At 41.2% G+C, this 15,680-nt stretch overlaps 1 protein-coding gene across 1 annotated transcript in view; it reads left to right on the top strand.

Moving 5' to 3' along the window:
• Positions 1-15,680, top strand: part of LOC138647990 (putative ferric-chelate reductase 1) — a 77,983-nt gene that overhangs the window by 37,940 nt on the left and 24,363 nt on the right. Inside the window, exons 8-12 of the mRNA XM_069737424.1 lie at positions 1,942-2,089; positions 5,442-5,552; positions 8,305-8,417; positions 10,835-10,921; positions 13,574-13,665. Of these exons, the coding sequence (XP_069593525.1) occupies positions 1,942-2,089; positions 5,442-5,552; positions 8,305-8,417; positions 10,835-10,921; positions 13,574-13,665 (551 nt within the window). The remainder of the gene's footprint in view (positions 1-1,941; positions 2,090-5,441; positions 5,553-8,304; positions 8,418-10,834; positions 10,922-13,573; positions 13,666-15,680) is intronic.

Below are 15,680 nucleotides of genomic sequence, written 5' to 3'. Positions count from 1 at the left end.
AGCACAGTGATACTGTTGTTTGTAAACCAGATATTGGTACTTTTGGCAGTGTGGACAGGTACCGAGTCCTCGTGTATAATTAAATTTCCATCTCCAAAAAGCTTGCCAGAGGGAAGCATGAAGTCCTCTAAAGTTTCCTGGTAGACGGCTGCGCTGACTTTTTTCTTGATATAACACAGTGGACCTACACCATCAGATGACATGGCTCTCTAAGCCATCACAGATTGTGGAAACTTCACATTAGACCTCCAGCAGCTTGGATTGTGGCCTCTCCCTCTTCCTCCAGACTCTGGGACCTTCATTTCCAAGGCCTAGTGTGAAGTTTCCACAATCAGTGATGGTTTGCGGAGCCATGTCATCCGCTGGTGTAGGTCCACTGTGTGTTATCAAGAGCAAAGTCAACGCAGCCATCTACCAGGAAACGTTACAGCACTTCATGCTTCCCTCTGACGACAAGCTTTTTGGAAATGGAAATTTCATTCTCCAGCAGGACTTGGCACCTGTCCACATTTGGTATTTGTTGACATTTTTGTGCCAAATTCTTCAAAATATCTTGCGCTGTTCATAAATTTGGCACAAAGTAAAAAATGGTGTTTTCTCTCTTAAACTGTTTTTGCAACTTTGTAGGGCACAAAGTTACACATTTTGCAAAATAGCTCAGAAATTGCACCAAAACACTGATGTACTCCATAACATACCAGGGAGGGGTGGAGTTGCACCAAATTTTTAAAAAGTTTGCATGCTGTGAATGGCTGAGAGAATCATCTCACTCACACCCATACAAGTCTATGGGTGCATGTGAAACATCACTCTGCACTGGCTTATCACCCAAGAGCAGTGCGATTCCTGCGGAAATGGAGGAGATGGTGAAATTACTTTCTCTGTCTCCTCCGCACCTGTGCTGCAATTCTCTCATGCAGAGGATCAGACACGAGCACTGACATTCGGATCATACTCGCAGCAGAGCTGGAGCCGAGGGTCATTAGTATTTCGCACCCGATGTTCTCAGATGCCATACGCTAATGTGACTCCAGCCAAACAGTCAGGCTCAATTGGTACAATCTGTGCAACCACATAGGTGCCCAATGTGTTAGGGTGGCCACTTCTAACTAAACAGCAGTAAGCAGCTTTAGTCACAGATACAAGTACATCCCATATGCTGTTATTACACAAGCGGCCTCTTCTGTGTGTGTCCGCCACTGTTAACAGCGCGCAGCCCACCATAGGGTGACATGACCGATTTCTCTCCATCTGAGAAAAATTATCCGATGCTGGTCTGACTCTAATCAGAGTGAGATCCGGTTTTCTCTGAGGTGGAGAGATAAAACAAATTTCTCCCATTTCATCACCTTCTCCATTATGTCAGTCTGTGAAAATTGGGCTCGGAAGTCACCTGAGTGTAGTACAATTTTTTTACGGACACATAGACTTGCATTACTGATTTTGATCCAACACTCGGCAAAATCGGACATGTCACCGATTTTTTCATCTGACCACTTAGTCTGGGGAAATAAATTGGTCATATGCACACTCCCATAGACTATCATGGGTATGAGTGCTATCTATAAAAACATGGATATCCCTTGTATGATATAATCGGTCTTGTACAGGAGCCCTGGAGTGCATTTACACATACAGGTATCTGATTAGTTTGTGTCCAGTTAGACCAATATCAATTTAAACTGGTGAGCGCAAATGCTTAAATAATGACATTGAAATATATCTCACCTGACAGGAGACTGATGAGATTAAATTAGAATTGTAAATATCCTAACAAATTATCTCTTGGTGCAAATGACCATTATCATCATCACCAGTAACATTGCTTTGACTGGTCAGAAACCTGCTTGTAAACTGTTTCCGACTTGCAGAAGTGAAGGCTTGGTTAACAGGTTAACACCAACTATCTTTGAACTAAAGTAAATTTTAATTTTGTTGCAGAGCACAACCGGATCAATAGTGTCATCCTATAATGCAGGCGTACTAAAATGTTCCTTTATTACTCAAGGCAGCATCGCTCTATCACAACGATCAAGCGGTAATCCCACCTACTATGTCTTCCTGGTCAGTGGTCCCTCAAATGCAGATGGTGAGTAAGGGAACGAGACACTGCTTACTCTGAATTAAGAGCTGTATATCTCTGTAATATATTCGGATTCATCACAGGGTTTAGGTCAGTATATTTGGAGAAGATTCCAACCAGATGATCGAGCACAAATGCATTGGCATTTAGAGTATACAGTATATTATGATATTTCAACTTATACTGTGTGATATTAAGACCTGGCCTTAGTCTAGGGGCATTCTCTGCAGCATTTTTTGTCTTCTGTCCCATACAAGTTAATATAATATAATACAGCTCTAGCGCTTATTCAGATGTCCATTATATTCACGTACGAGAAAACCGACAGAGTTTCATCCAAATGTCATAACAGTTTGGTCCGAATATCATCAATTTTTCTCGTATGTAAAACAAAATTCTCTATTCTTTTCCTATCTAGCAGGGTGTGAAAATTGAACCGGACTCAGATGGCGTTCAAGTGCGGTCCGACATTTTCACCCATAGATTTGGACGACTCCATGATTTTGTCAGGAACTCTCAACCCCCAGAAAATCACATGTGAATGATCCGTCAGAGTGAACACATAAATGTACATAATCTTGACCAAAATCATGGACTTATTTACAATAAGGGTTTGTTTCCACTGTCAGGAATCGGCAGCGCTTTGGACGCAGCACATGTCAGCTGCGTCCAAAGCGCTGCCAGCTTTTGAACGTAGGTGATTCTGCATGTGTTTATTGAACTGTGCGGAATCACCGTGACCAATACATTGGACGGGAAATTTATCTTGCAGAGACGGAGCGTCTCCACAAGAGAAATTGACATGCTGCGGTCTCAAAATACGCGCCGCATGTCCGTCTCCGCAGCAAAGCCGGAGGCGTCCCTGCACGCATAGTGAAGATGGGATTACTTCAAATTCCGTCCACTATGCGGTAACATCTGGCTGCTGCGGGTTTGATGCTGCGGATGAACGCAGCATCAAACCCACAGCGTTTACTGACCATGGAAACATACCCATACAGTGATACTCATTGTAAACTATCATGTGACATAGAAAGGAAGCATTTCTCCACATTACAATTACTCTTACCTATATTTAGACGCATTTATGAGCAGTAAATAAAATTAATGTAGCTTTGATTTTATATCCAAAATGTATAGACTTCAAAGAGAATGCATCTTTGGAAAATGACATTATGTTGTTATGTTAAAAAAAAAATGGAAAACTGTTTTCACATTTTTTTTTTTCCATTTTAAATGATTTTACAAAATCCTGAAATCCTTAAGTTTTCTTGCTGGCCACTAAGCTTCAAAATAGTCTGATATTTTTTGTAAAAGTAACAAACTAAACTATTCAATTTGCAGACGATACAAAGCTAGGAGGGATAGCTAACACTAAAGAAGACAGAGAAAGGATTCAGAAGGATCTACATAAACTTGAACAATATACAAATACTAATAGAACGATATTTAACTGGGAGAAATGCAAGATTCTACACCTGGGCAAGAAAAACAAAAATACCAAATACAGAATGGGAGGAATAGAACTAAGCAACAGCACGTGTGAAAAAAACTTGGGTATACTAATAGATAACAGACTTCACGAGTCAACATTGTGATGCAGCGGCAAAAAAGGCAAACACCGTTCTACGATGTATTAAGAGAAGCACAGAGTCTAGATCTCGTGAATTAATTATCCCCCTCCACTCCTCCTTGGTCAGGCCTCATCTAGAATACTTTGTTGAGTTCTGAGCACCACATCAAAAACCTGGAGCAAGTTCAGAGAAGAGCTAACAGAATCGTGAGCGGACTGCAAACTTTGTCTTACAAGGAACAGTTAAAGGATCTGGGAATGTTTAGCTTGCAAAAATGAGGCTAATGTAGTGCAGCTGCCAGAGCCCTTGCATGGTGTCCCCTTCTCTCTCCATGTAAGGATGCTGGCTTACTCACAGTTCCGGCCCCCGGCGTGTTCCCCAATGTGCTCCTGCTACTGTTGTGTTTGTGCCACAGTTCCCGGTGGCGCACCTAGTACACGCATTCTCGAGCTCTCCTATTCTTAAAGGGGCAGCACACATAAACTAAATGCCCTCAGCCTGTTGCTGAGAAGCATTTAGTATAATGTATTGCACCTGCAAGATGGCTCTCAGCCAATAGCTGGGAGACATCTTGTATAAAAAGACTCCCTCTCCCCTAAGGAGTTGCCAAGCAACGTGTAAAATCAGTGGTCAGCAAGGTGTACTACTAGTGAGTTGTAAGGTCCCCTTGTCCCAATGTCGCTAGTGCCTGAACCTCGTCCCCTGGTCCTGGAGTGATCATTGTGTGAAAATTGTGCCCTGGTCCAGGTGTGGCCAGTCATGTCTCCAATGTCCCCTGGTCCCAGTGTGACCAGTCCTGTTCCCGATATCCCCTGGTCCCATTGTGGCCAGGGCATGAACATTATTCCCCGGTCCATCCCTGTTCCATTTACCCTAGTGTGTCTGAACTAAGCCCTAAATCCGTGTCAGCGTACCTTACCTTTGGGGTAAGCAGCTGCAATAACGGGCTCTGCCCAGGAATGGTACCTTGTGACTACCTGCAGCACAGTCTGTCTCTACCATCAGAAACTCCATGGGCAGGCCCGACCTTGTGACACAGTGGGTCCACAAATTCAGGTGCGCCACGGTTGGGCGTAACAGTTTGCTTGGCTCAGCCATGGCCGTAACAAGAGGAGACTTAATAGCTGTTTGCAAATCTCTGAAGGGATGTCACTGTATAGAGGGATCATCATTATTGTCACTTGCACATGGAAACACGAGAAGCAATGAAATTAAACTGAAAGGGGAAAAAATATAGATTAGATATTAGAAAAAACTTTTTAACAGTGAGGGTGATCAATGAGTGGAGCAAGCTGTCATGAAAGGTGGTGAGTTCTCCTTCAATGGAAGTCTTCACACAGAGGCTGGACAGACATCTGTCTGTGATGGTTTAGTGAATCCTGCATTGATTAGGGGGGTCGGACACAATGACAATGGAGCTCCCTCCAAACTTTAACATTCTATAATGCTATGATTCTATGGTTCTTCAGTAGTCATCTTATCATTACAGGCAGGATTACAATGAAAGATACCATCTCATATAAATTCAGAGGCACAAAACATAGGATGAGATGATTTGGGTAGCACTTCTATACATCTCCCTGCACATAAAATGCACACAAAATTCTCCCAAACACCAGATTCCTATGTACACGTGACTGCTATATGGCAAATCTCTACAGTTCTGCTCAGGCGTAAAGCAGCAGCTCAGTTTTTAATTAGTGCATATGTAGGTGATACATTCGTTAATGCAATCTATGTAATAAATGGTAAAAGTGTTTATAAATGTAATGTATTCTGCACAGGTCAAATCCAGGTTCATTCGACGAAGTTAATATCTAGCAGTAAAGTTGACCTGACAAGTTTTGTAACAACTGGCACACAGAGTGGAAGAAGTCGAGTAGTGCTTGGTCATGGTGAGCATTTATCTAATGACTTAATTATCAAATGTCATTCCTTTCCTCAAGTTAAATCTATATGAGGATAAGAAGAGAATATGTAGAGGGCTTGTCTCATCTTGGATCAAATTGCAAAATGCTGATAGAACAATGAACTGTGCATTTTACCTGTAATCAAAAACCTCATGTTTCTCAAGAGGAGAAGGATTTTTATTTCTATAGTATACTGCTCATTGCCTTGGTTACCAGCCACTTCTATAGTGGATCCGGTCAGCTTCAGTCCTCCAATACTTCTACGGCAAAGCTGCCTCAGCGCAAGGATAGCCCCAGCAGGGCGACCATGTTTTCAGGAGCGCATTGTTACCTGGCATGCACAAAGTCTAAGACTGTGGAACGGGATACTCCAGTAGATAAAAAATTAACAAATCCCTTTAACCCCTTCACGACATGCGCCGTACATCTACTGCGCATATGGGGTCTCCCCCTTTGATTTGGACTTCGATGCTGAGCGCCTATCTTTCTGGTATGTGTCAGCTGATTTGATCAGCTGACATGAGCCCCTAACAGCCATGGATGAAATCATGATCCATCCGCATCTGCTAACATGTTAAATGCCGCTGTCAATCTCTGACCTCGGCATTTAACATGATCGCGCCAGAAGCTTGTCACAAACCCCCCCTATCAGCGCCCATGTCACATGATCGCGGGTCACCAGTGGGTGGGCATGATGACCCAGAGTCTGCAGGAGACCCCTGTGCTTCTCATAGCTATGAGCGCCACCCAGAGGTCATAGCTCATAGCAAGTGATCATTTCCGCTACACAAAGCATGGTGTAGTACAGGTAATTGGATATTCGCAGCTTCTAGTCTCCCATTGAGACTATTGAAGGAAGTAAAAAAAAAAATGTTTTTAAAAATATTAAAAAAATAAAAAAATATAAAAGTTTAAATCACCCCCCCTTCAACCAACTCAAAATAAAACAATTAAAAATATAGAAAATACACATATTTGGTATCACTGCGTTCAGAATCACCCGATCTATCAATATATAAAAATGAATTGATCCAATCGGTAAACAGTGTAATGAGAAAAAAAATCAAAACGCCAGAATTATGTGTTTTTTTAACTACCACAACATTGCATTAAAATGAAATAACAGGCAATCAAAATACTGTATCTACACCAAAATGGTATCAATAAAAACATCAGCTTGGCGCACAAAAAATAAGACTTCACCCAGCCCCATATCCGAAAAAATGGAGACTCTACAAGTCTCGGAAAATGTCGTATTTTTTATTTTATTTATTTATTTTACCAAACTTTGGATATTGTTTTTCACAACTTAAATAAAAAAAGAGCCTATACATGATTGGTATCTACAAACTCATAATGACCTGAAAAAATCATAATGACAGGTCAGTTTTTGCATTTGGTGAACATAGTAAAAAAAAAAAAAAAATTTGTGGAATTGTACCTTTTTGCAATTTCACCGCACTTGGAATTTTTTTCCTATTTTCCAGTACACGATATGGTAAAATCAATCATGTAGTTCCAAAGTACAAAAAGTCCCGCAAAAAACAAGCCATGTTGATGGAAAAATAAAAAAGTTCTGGTTCTGGGAAGACAGGGAGCAAATAAACGGAAATGCAAAAACATAAATGGGCCACAGCTTGAAAGGGTTAATCTGTCAGTGTGACTTTCTCTACTAAAGCAGGATGTCAGTCAGGGTGCAGGGGAGTGATTACTGTACAGAGAAGTCACTATGATGATCACAACACTGGTGCCACCCCAATGACTGTAAGTGAGCAGCTGCAGGGAGAATATAACTTTGCATTTTTTTCCCTGCAGCCAAACTTCCAATTAAACTGCCACAAATGGCAAAAACAATGTTTACCTGCAGGTTACCACAATGACTGTAGGGAAAATACCAGTATGTTTGCTAAGAGGTTCTCTTTATTTCCTGGAAATTCTAGAATGTGTAAATTGTCTAACCGTGGCCGTGTACAACAAGGACAGACAGTTATTATATTACATGCATGATACAAATCTAAAAATAACTGAATGGGAGGAGACACAAATTAGATATTAGGAAAAACTTTTCGACAATTAGGGTAATCAATGAGTGGAACAGGCTGCCACGAGAGGTGGTGAGTTCTCCTTCAATGGAAGTCTTCAAACAAAGGAAGGCAGACATCTGTCTGGGATGATTTAGTGAATCCTGCTTTGAGCAGGGGCTTGGACCAGATGACCCAGGAGGTCCCTTCCAACTCTAACATCCTATCATTCTATGATTCTGTGAAGAAACCTGCCACCCCACTCACTCCACAAAATCACATTACAGCTTAGTGCTACATAACTGTTTAGCCAGGGACATGATATATTCTCCGCTATTCTTTGAGTCCTGGGAAAGCCTTACCCTAGAGGGTTTTAGTAGTCCCTTTCCTCATTTCACAGTGGCAAATTTAATTCCATGCGTGACTAATTCCACAGCGCCTGCTCAGCAGGATAGTACCAGAGATATGGCCCTGGATGGTGCTTAGATAGTAGCTGTACACTTCTCCTGGTACCTGATGAGCTCAATCCCCCACGTGCCTGTATTCTAAATGTCACAAGGAAGATGGGGACCCTGTTATATATTAGGACTGTTACTGCAGCATTAATAAAGGCACTTATAACAATTTATATTGTTTCCATCTAAATAGCAATCAATCTCTGCAGTTTAAGCAAGGAAAGTCTCCTGTATCTTATGAGAAAATTTGGTGTTTTTCAGGAGCCCTCATGCTGATTGCCTGGATGACCACTGGAAGTATTGGGATGATTATGGCCCGTTATATGAAAAGTGCCGCTGGAAAGCCAGTCCTTGGAAAGGCAGCATGGTTCCAGGTGAAATATAAGGAGATAAAGCCTAGAAATTCAGGCATCTGCTCTTATTCTTTCTTTACATTAAAGGGATTGTCAATTAAATTTAATTTATAAATGCTGCTTCCTGATCCCATCCTCAATAAGTAAACCGATATGACTGCGCTGGCAAACACTGCCCGACGCAGAAAATAAAACTGCACATTTGGACCAAACTGCATTGCCTGTGTGAACACTACTTAATGCCAACCTGAGAGAGTGGATCTCTACACTATTCAACTATGTAAATTTTTATTGGAAACATATTTAAAATTTTTTATTTTTTTTTCACATTTTCCACTCTCTCGGGTAGGCTTTAGGTAGTGTTCACACTAGCAATGCAGTTTGGTCCAAATGTGCAGTTTTATTGCTTTCATAAAATTCCAAGGGATTCAAAACTAAAATAGACTCACTGGGCACAAAGGTGATGGGGAAGAGCGAGCGTGCTCAGTAAGGCGTTATCCGAACAGATTAAAGTCCTCTGCCGCTCAGTTTCTGGCTGAGACTGCCAACACCAGATGTATTTTATTCTTTCCATACACAATAAAGTGATCTATACAGTTCATTCTCCTGGAGCAAACTTTACACAAAAAAGAGGCACGGTCCTGCCAGTCTCAGTATCCCATTTAGCCTGAGCTCCAGCACCGAAATGAAATGTTCAACTCCATGCTCAGCTCACACTGAGCAGACTGTACCTTCCACACATTACTCTACAGCTCCAACACACAGACTGCTCAGCTTTCCAAGCTGACCCATTCAGTCTCCATTCAGAGAGAAACTCTGGCTTGTCTCTCTCCCAGCTACAGCTAACATTTTAAATGGCCACTTACCAGGTTTACACTCCAATCTGCTCAACCCCCAAAAGACTTACACAGGGAAACCCATTCACTGGTTCTTAGTCAAAGCTAGCCAGGAGCATCTAATTAAGACCTACAGTGCTAGGAATTAACCAAGTCCTACCTGGCTTTCCTACAATAGGTTGAAAAAAAACAGAAGTCCATCAAGTTCAACCTTCCTCCACCAGTTACACATTTTCTATCGCTAGATTTATAACCCACAATGCAACTACAGTAGTTGTAAGAAAAACATCAAAAAGATGTTTAAAACCATAAGTAATTTTCTAACACATTCCATTAAGGTAAGCAAATTGCCAAATTGCCCCATTAACAGTACTAGGGAAAGAATGCTGAGAATTAGGTTAAAACAATGGTTAGGATTAGAGATGATCAAATATCTTCAAGTGAAACTGAATTCTCCTCAAGTTTAACAAAAATCTGTATTCTTCAGAATACAGACTTTTTGTAATTCGCTCTGCACAAATTTGAGCAAAAATAAATTTCCTTATCTGTATAGGGCTGAGAAAAAGTTAAAAAAAAATACTCAACTCATCGTTCACCTGTCTGGCCATCCTGTTGCTCGCTGCCTGCCATCCGATCCTCTGTGACTCTTCTTTTAGGTATCTTACACCAAACCTCTGCCCTCTTCACTCTAGGACTGGACGTCTGGGTGTGACCAAGCATTGGGTGTCCATGCACCCCCTGCCGATGCAGTGCACACTGTGATTTTACAAAATATGTCATGACCTTACAATGCACAGGGACATCCGAGGACTGGTCACACCCAGAAGTTCAAGTCTAGAGTGAAGAGGTTGGAGATGCAGTGCATGATGGCAGAAAGAAGAGACGCTGAGAACCGGATGGCGGGCAGGAAGTTGTGGGAGCAGACAGATGGTGAGCAGTCAGGTGAGTATTCATTTTTTGTTTTCTCATTTTAGGTTTATTATGATCTGGAGTTTGGAGAGTCCTCAGCAGAGAATAATATGGAACATTCAATTCACAATGGATAGTTTACCTGAAAATTAAATTTCCTGGCAAAATCTGCACGATTTGGCAAATTGGAAACTCCCAGATCCTCAGAACACTAGTTAGAGTATGATTAATAACAGCGAAAGTCTCATGCTTAAAGGAGAACTCCCTGAAAAAAATGTTAAAAACATGATGCCAAGTTATTACTGGTTGATATCACAGTATCCTGTTGGAAACTCCTTTTCCTGCATCCACACTATAATTTCTGCCATGTATTGAGTCAAATAGCAACTACCGTAATTATTTTTATCACACAGGTAATAAAATGCAGGTAGATTGTAGTTGCTTGTTACATATTGTCACAACGATACAACAAATCTGTCAATGCCCAATAGAGGTACAGAAGTACTTCTAACCGCAGACCTATAACCAACATCTAAAATCTTACAGGAATAGAATGTTTCTAACTCAGTAAAAACACATATAAAGAATTTTCCTATATAAAAGTCAGTTCTGGAATTCCTAATAGCTGTCGCTATTATATAGTTTTACTTTCTACAACACTTTATAGACCATACTCCTGTTTTCTCTTTGCAGGCTCACTTCTATCTTATGATATTAACAGTGATTCTCACCATCATAGCATTTATCATGGTGTTTGTAGAGGCTTCTGATTGGAGTGGTGTAAGTATGTTCTACAAAAAAAATAACTAATGAAAAAAAATAACTTAAAGGGAACCTGTCACCCCCAAAATCGAAGGTGAGCTAGGCCCACCAGCATCAGGGGCTTATCTACAGCATTTTGTAATTCTGTAGATAAGCCCCCGATGTATCCTGAAAGATGAGAAAAAGAGGTTAGATTATACTCACCCAGGGGGGGTCCTGCTGCGGCCGGGCCTCTCTGACCTTTCCCTGCGCCTGCACACTGTAGTACTTTGCTCTGCCCTCAACAGGGTAGACAAAGTACGCCGGAGCCAAAGCGTGAAGACAAGAGAAGGACGTCATCGTAAAAAGATGGGAGGCCCCGGACCGGACCGCGACACCCATCGTACCGGGACCGCCCCTGGGTGAGTATAATATAACCTCTTTTCTCATCTTTCAGGATACATCGGGGGCTTATCTAAAGCATTACAGAATGCTAAAGATAAGCCCCTGATGCTGGTGGGCTTAGCTCACCTTCGATTTCGGGGGTGACAGGTTCCCTTTAAAAAAATAAATTTAAATTTAGAAATTTGAAATGATTTTAGATTTAATAACACAAATGGAAATGCATATCTAACTTTTAATTTCATATTGCAGGATTTTACCCCTTAGACATTTTTTTACCAGAGTGTCCTACAAATGCAAAAAAAACCTTCCTATTGCATTTTATATAAATCATACCCCCCTTATGGTTTAGTTTGCAGAACAGTTTGATAAAAAAAAAGTAGGTTTGTCGTCTTCTATGCAAATGTTTTACCTGGCAACTCTTCAGCCTCTCTTCCTCTTTCCCTGCCCACTACCGGCCTCCTGTTAGTGACTGACAGGTCACTCTACTCTGTAACCTGCTTGCCGCCAAAGATCTTGCATAGATGCTGTCATTCCTAGGGGAAAGCATATGTGCTGATCAATCATCTGGCTCTTTCAATGTCATCAAGATCTTAGTGTTCATTACCCCTGGTAATGACGGTGCTTGCACAAGATCTCTCATGGGGGAGCAGGTCAATGAGAAGAGTGAACTTTTGGTAAAAGAGGCCAGAGAGCTGTAAGTGAAGGCCAAGACCCAGGCACTTGGGGCTCATTTGCACAAATATTCGTGAATGGAATTCTCGAAAATGAAGAAATTAACTTATAATACAAACGTATGGATGTCATCAACATTTCCATAGTCTTTACATAGATGATGTTAGGATCTAGCTCTGCTGACAGGTTGTATTTACAGTTCCTGTTACGATTATTTTGTTAACAATAAAAAATTAATTAGTATAGTACTATGTGGGTGATAACCCAAAAGAGGGAAAGCAAACAAAAGCCCATAATAGTAAAAAATTAACAAATCTTTATTGAAGAATACATACAATCAATAAAAGAAAGTATAAATGGAGAAACGTTTAGAGAATCCTGTGCCGTAACAATCACCACATGCAAGTAGGTTATTCACAATAAATGGTAATAAATGAATGTCCTTGAAAACATAGTGAAGTGCAAGTGCAACTGAAAAATCCTATATCAAAAGCAAAAATAAACGCATACAGTATAATTGAGATCCCTAGTGATCGAATGGTATTTTAGAAATCATATCAAAATGCATTAGAAAATACCAACAACATGAGCTACATGATAAAAGTGATATTAGCTAATAAAGTGCAAATGCAATACCACAGTGAGATGATAAATTGGTTCAAGAAGAGTACTTAGTAATAAATGAATAGTAAAAATTAGTTATGTGGTATATATGAGTACTGACAGTGTATGAAAGCCAAGAAGACAAAATGTAAGCCTGTGCACCATAGACAAAAAAGTACCAAAAAATAAAGTGCAAGTGCGATAAGTAAACAAGGTACAAATGCCTACGAGGCTTCTTATGTGCACAAATACTAAATGGTACACATACAAAGAAAGAGGGACCAATTCAATAAAATGAGTATACCTTAGTGGTACTGGTAGAGAACAGGACAGGAAGCCCGAGGTGCCTTTCGCTATGTCTTCTTCCTGGGGTACATTTTTTTGCTTCATTAATACCATTTATTGTGAATACCTTAATTACATGTGACGGTTGTTAAAGCACAGCATTCTCTGCATGTTTCTCCCTTTATACTTTCTTTTTATTGATTTTATTTATTCTTCAATAAACTTTGTTATTTTTTTACTATCATGGGCTTTTTGTTTGCTTCCACTGTTTTGGGTTATTTATGTTGTTGGAAATGACCCTATTTACTCATGGGTCTAAAATAGGTTCTTGCTATAGGGGTGAGCATAATATTTGTATTCTTTCATTCCCTGCTTACTTTGCACAGACATCTTCGTCAAATGTATTTATTTATTATGTTTAATTATAAAGCACCATCATAGTCTACAGCACTTTACAGTTATTTTCATTGCTGCCCCCATTGGGGCTTACAATCTAATCTTCCTATCAGTATGTCTTTGGAGAGTGGAAGGAAACGCACTCAAACACGAGAACATACAAACTCCTTGTATATGCTGTCCTCAGTGGGATTTGAGCCACCATGCTGTGCCACCACTGAGCCACCATGCTGTCCTATAATAAATATATTTCAAGATCCTGGATAGCATAGGTGACTACAATATGATGGAATCTCATACAGCCTTTGTTCTTTTTTCTTTTTCTCACAGGGAGTCCATCCAGTCCTTGGCTGCATAGTTATGATTCTATCATTTTTCCAACCCATTGCAGCTTTTTTCCGTCCAGATCCTAAGAGTAAAAGGTAAATCTTCTTTGGCACTTGCTTAGTAACAAGACTTATCTTACAGTTCTCCTGTGATTACAAGAATCTGAAAATATTAAAAAACCTGGAAGGGAAATGTACCCGTTCAATGAGACAAAAACACCACGAACAAGATACTTATAAGATGTTAAGGTATCCAAAAACATAAGAACAAAGCTGGACAAACCATTCTTGATTTTACTAACTATGGCGCTATTTATCAAGAATAGCATTTTTCACGCCAGTCTTGATGAGAGATTGGGTGGAGTACGAGGCGCCTGGCTCATTGAGAAGCACGTGCCTCTTAATCAATCAGGTGAAACTTAAAGTGGTGTTTGACTCCATGTGAGCCTCACCACAAATCTTAGGCCGGGTTCACACTGCGTTACAGCAGCCCGTTCAACACATACGTTAAACGGGCTGCTGGAACGCAAGTGCCGACTTTGGCACATCGCTAGCGCAGATAGAGCATCTGCTAGCTCTATCTGTGCTAGCAGTGACGGACCCGGAAACGCTGCAGCCCGCGTCTAAGGGTTCGTCACTCAATGACGGCACATGGCTAGCGCACGCCCATTGTGGGCGTGCGCTAGCGATGCGTCCGACATTGGAGTCTATGGCTGCGTTAGAGGACTACATTACACCGCGTTATGCCGCGGTGTAACGTAGTTCGTCTAACGGACTGCCATAGCGCAATGTGAACCTACCCTTACTCCAATTGTGGAATTTGATGAACTCGTGAATTTGACAAGTGTGGGTCACCCTGTCCATCCCATCCCCATGGAGTTAAAACAGCAAAAGTTGCACTATGTAAACATTTTGAGACTTTTTGAGCCAGTTTCTGGTATAAAAGCTTTGATTAATTAGTGGATGCTTTCCTGAAACGGAAAGTACTTGCAAAGTACTTGGAGTGGGGCTCGGTGAGCAAGTGATACATACATGCTAGCCACCTTAGGGAGAGACCCAAGTTGGGCTAAATGTAGCGGGACGAAAGAGACGGAAAAGCCCTCTACTTAAAGGAAATACATAGTGGATGCTTTCCTGAAACGGAAATTACTTGCAAGCAGCATAATACAAAGAATAGCAGGTTTACCCCACTCCATACAGCCAACCAATTCCAGCCCTGTGCTGATGAGGGCCTAAAGCCCGAAACACGTGTCCACAGGTAGGAATTGGTTGGCTGTGTAAATTTAGAAACTAATCCGCAGCATTGCACGCTTGGCGGTTCCAAGCGCTGTGGATTAGACAGGGGTGGAAAGAGATGATTTGCATAGCTCCGCCTACTGCAAAGGATTCTGGGTAAACCTGCTATGCTTTGTATTATGCTGCTTGCAAGTACTTTCCGTTTCAGGAAAGCATCCACTATGTATTTCCTTTAAGTAGAGGGCTTTTCGGTCTCTTTCGTCCCGCTAAATTTAGCCCAACTTGGGTCTCTCCCTAAGGTGGCTAGCATGTATGTATCGCTTGCTCACCGAGCCCCACTCCATACAGCCAACCAATTCCAGCCCTGTGCTGATGAGGGCCTAAAGCCCGAAACACGTGTCCACAGGTAGGAATTGGTTGGCTGTGTAAATTTAGAAACTAATCCGCAGCATTGCACGCTTGGCGGTTCCAAGCGCTGTGGATTAGACAGGGGTGGAAAGAGATGATTTGCATAGCTCCGCCTACTGCAAAGGATTCTGGGTAAACCTGCTATTCTTTGTATTATGCTGCTTGCAAGTACTTTCCGTTTCAGGAAAGCATCCACTATGTATTTCCTTTAAGTAGAGGGCTTTTCGGTCTCTTTCGTCCCGCTACATTTAGCCCAACTTGGGTCTCTCCCTAAGGTGGCTAGCATGTATGTATTGATTAATTAGGGCATTTGTGCTTCTAAAATGGAGAGGAACCCTCCTTGCAAATAGAATGCTTCCCTATAAAATGTAACATTGTACAATCAGTGCTCACAGTGTCAGACTAAGAGAGGACACACTTTATTGACCGAGAAAATGATAACAGCCAGTTGTCAATTATTTTATTTA

This window comes from Ranitomeya imitator, chromosome 8 (genome assembly GCF_032444005.1).
Source record: "Ranitomeya imitator isolate aRanImi1 chromosome 8, aRanImi1.pri, whole genome shotgun sequence".
NCBI lineage: Eukaryota > Metazoa > Chordata > Amphibia > Anura > Dendrobatidae > Ranitomeya > Ranitomeya imitator.
Note: the sequence above shows the minus strand (reverse complement) of the source record. Positions and strands in the feature narration are given on the sequence as shown.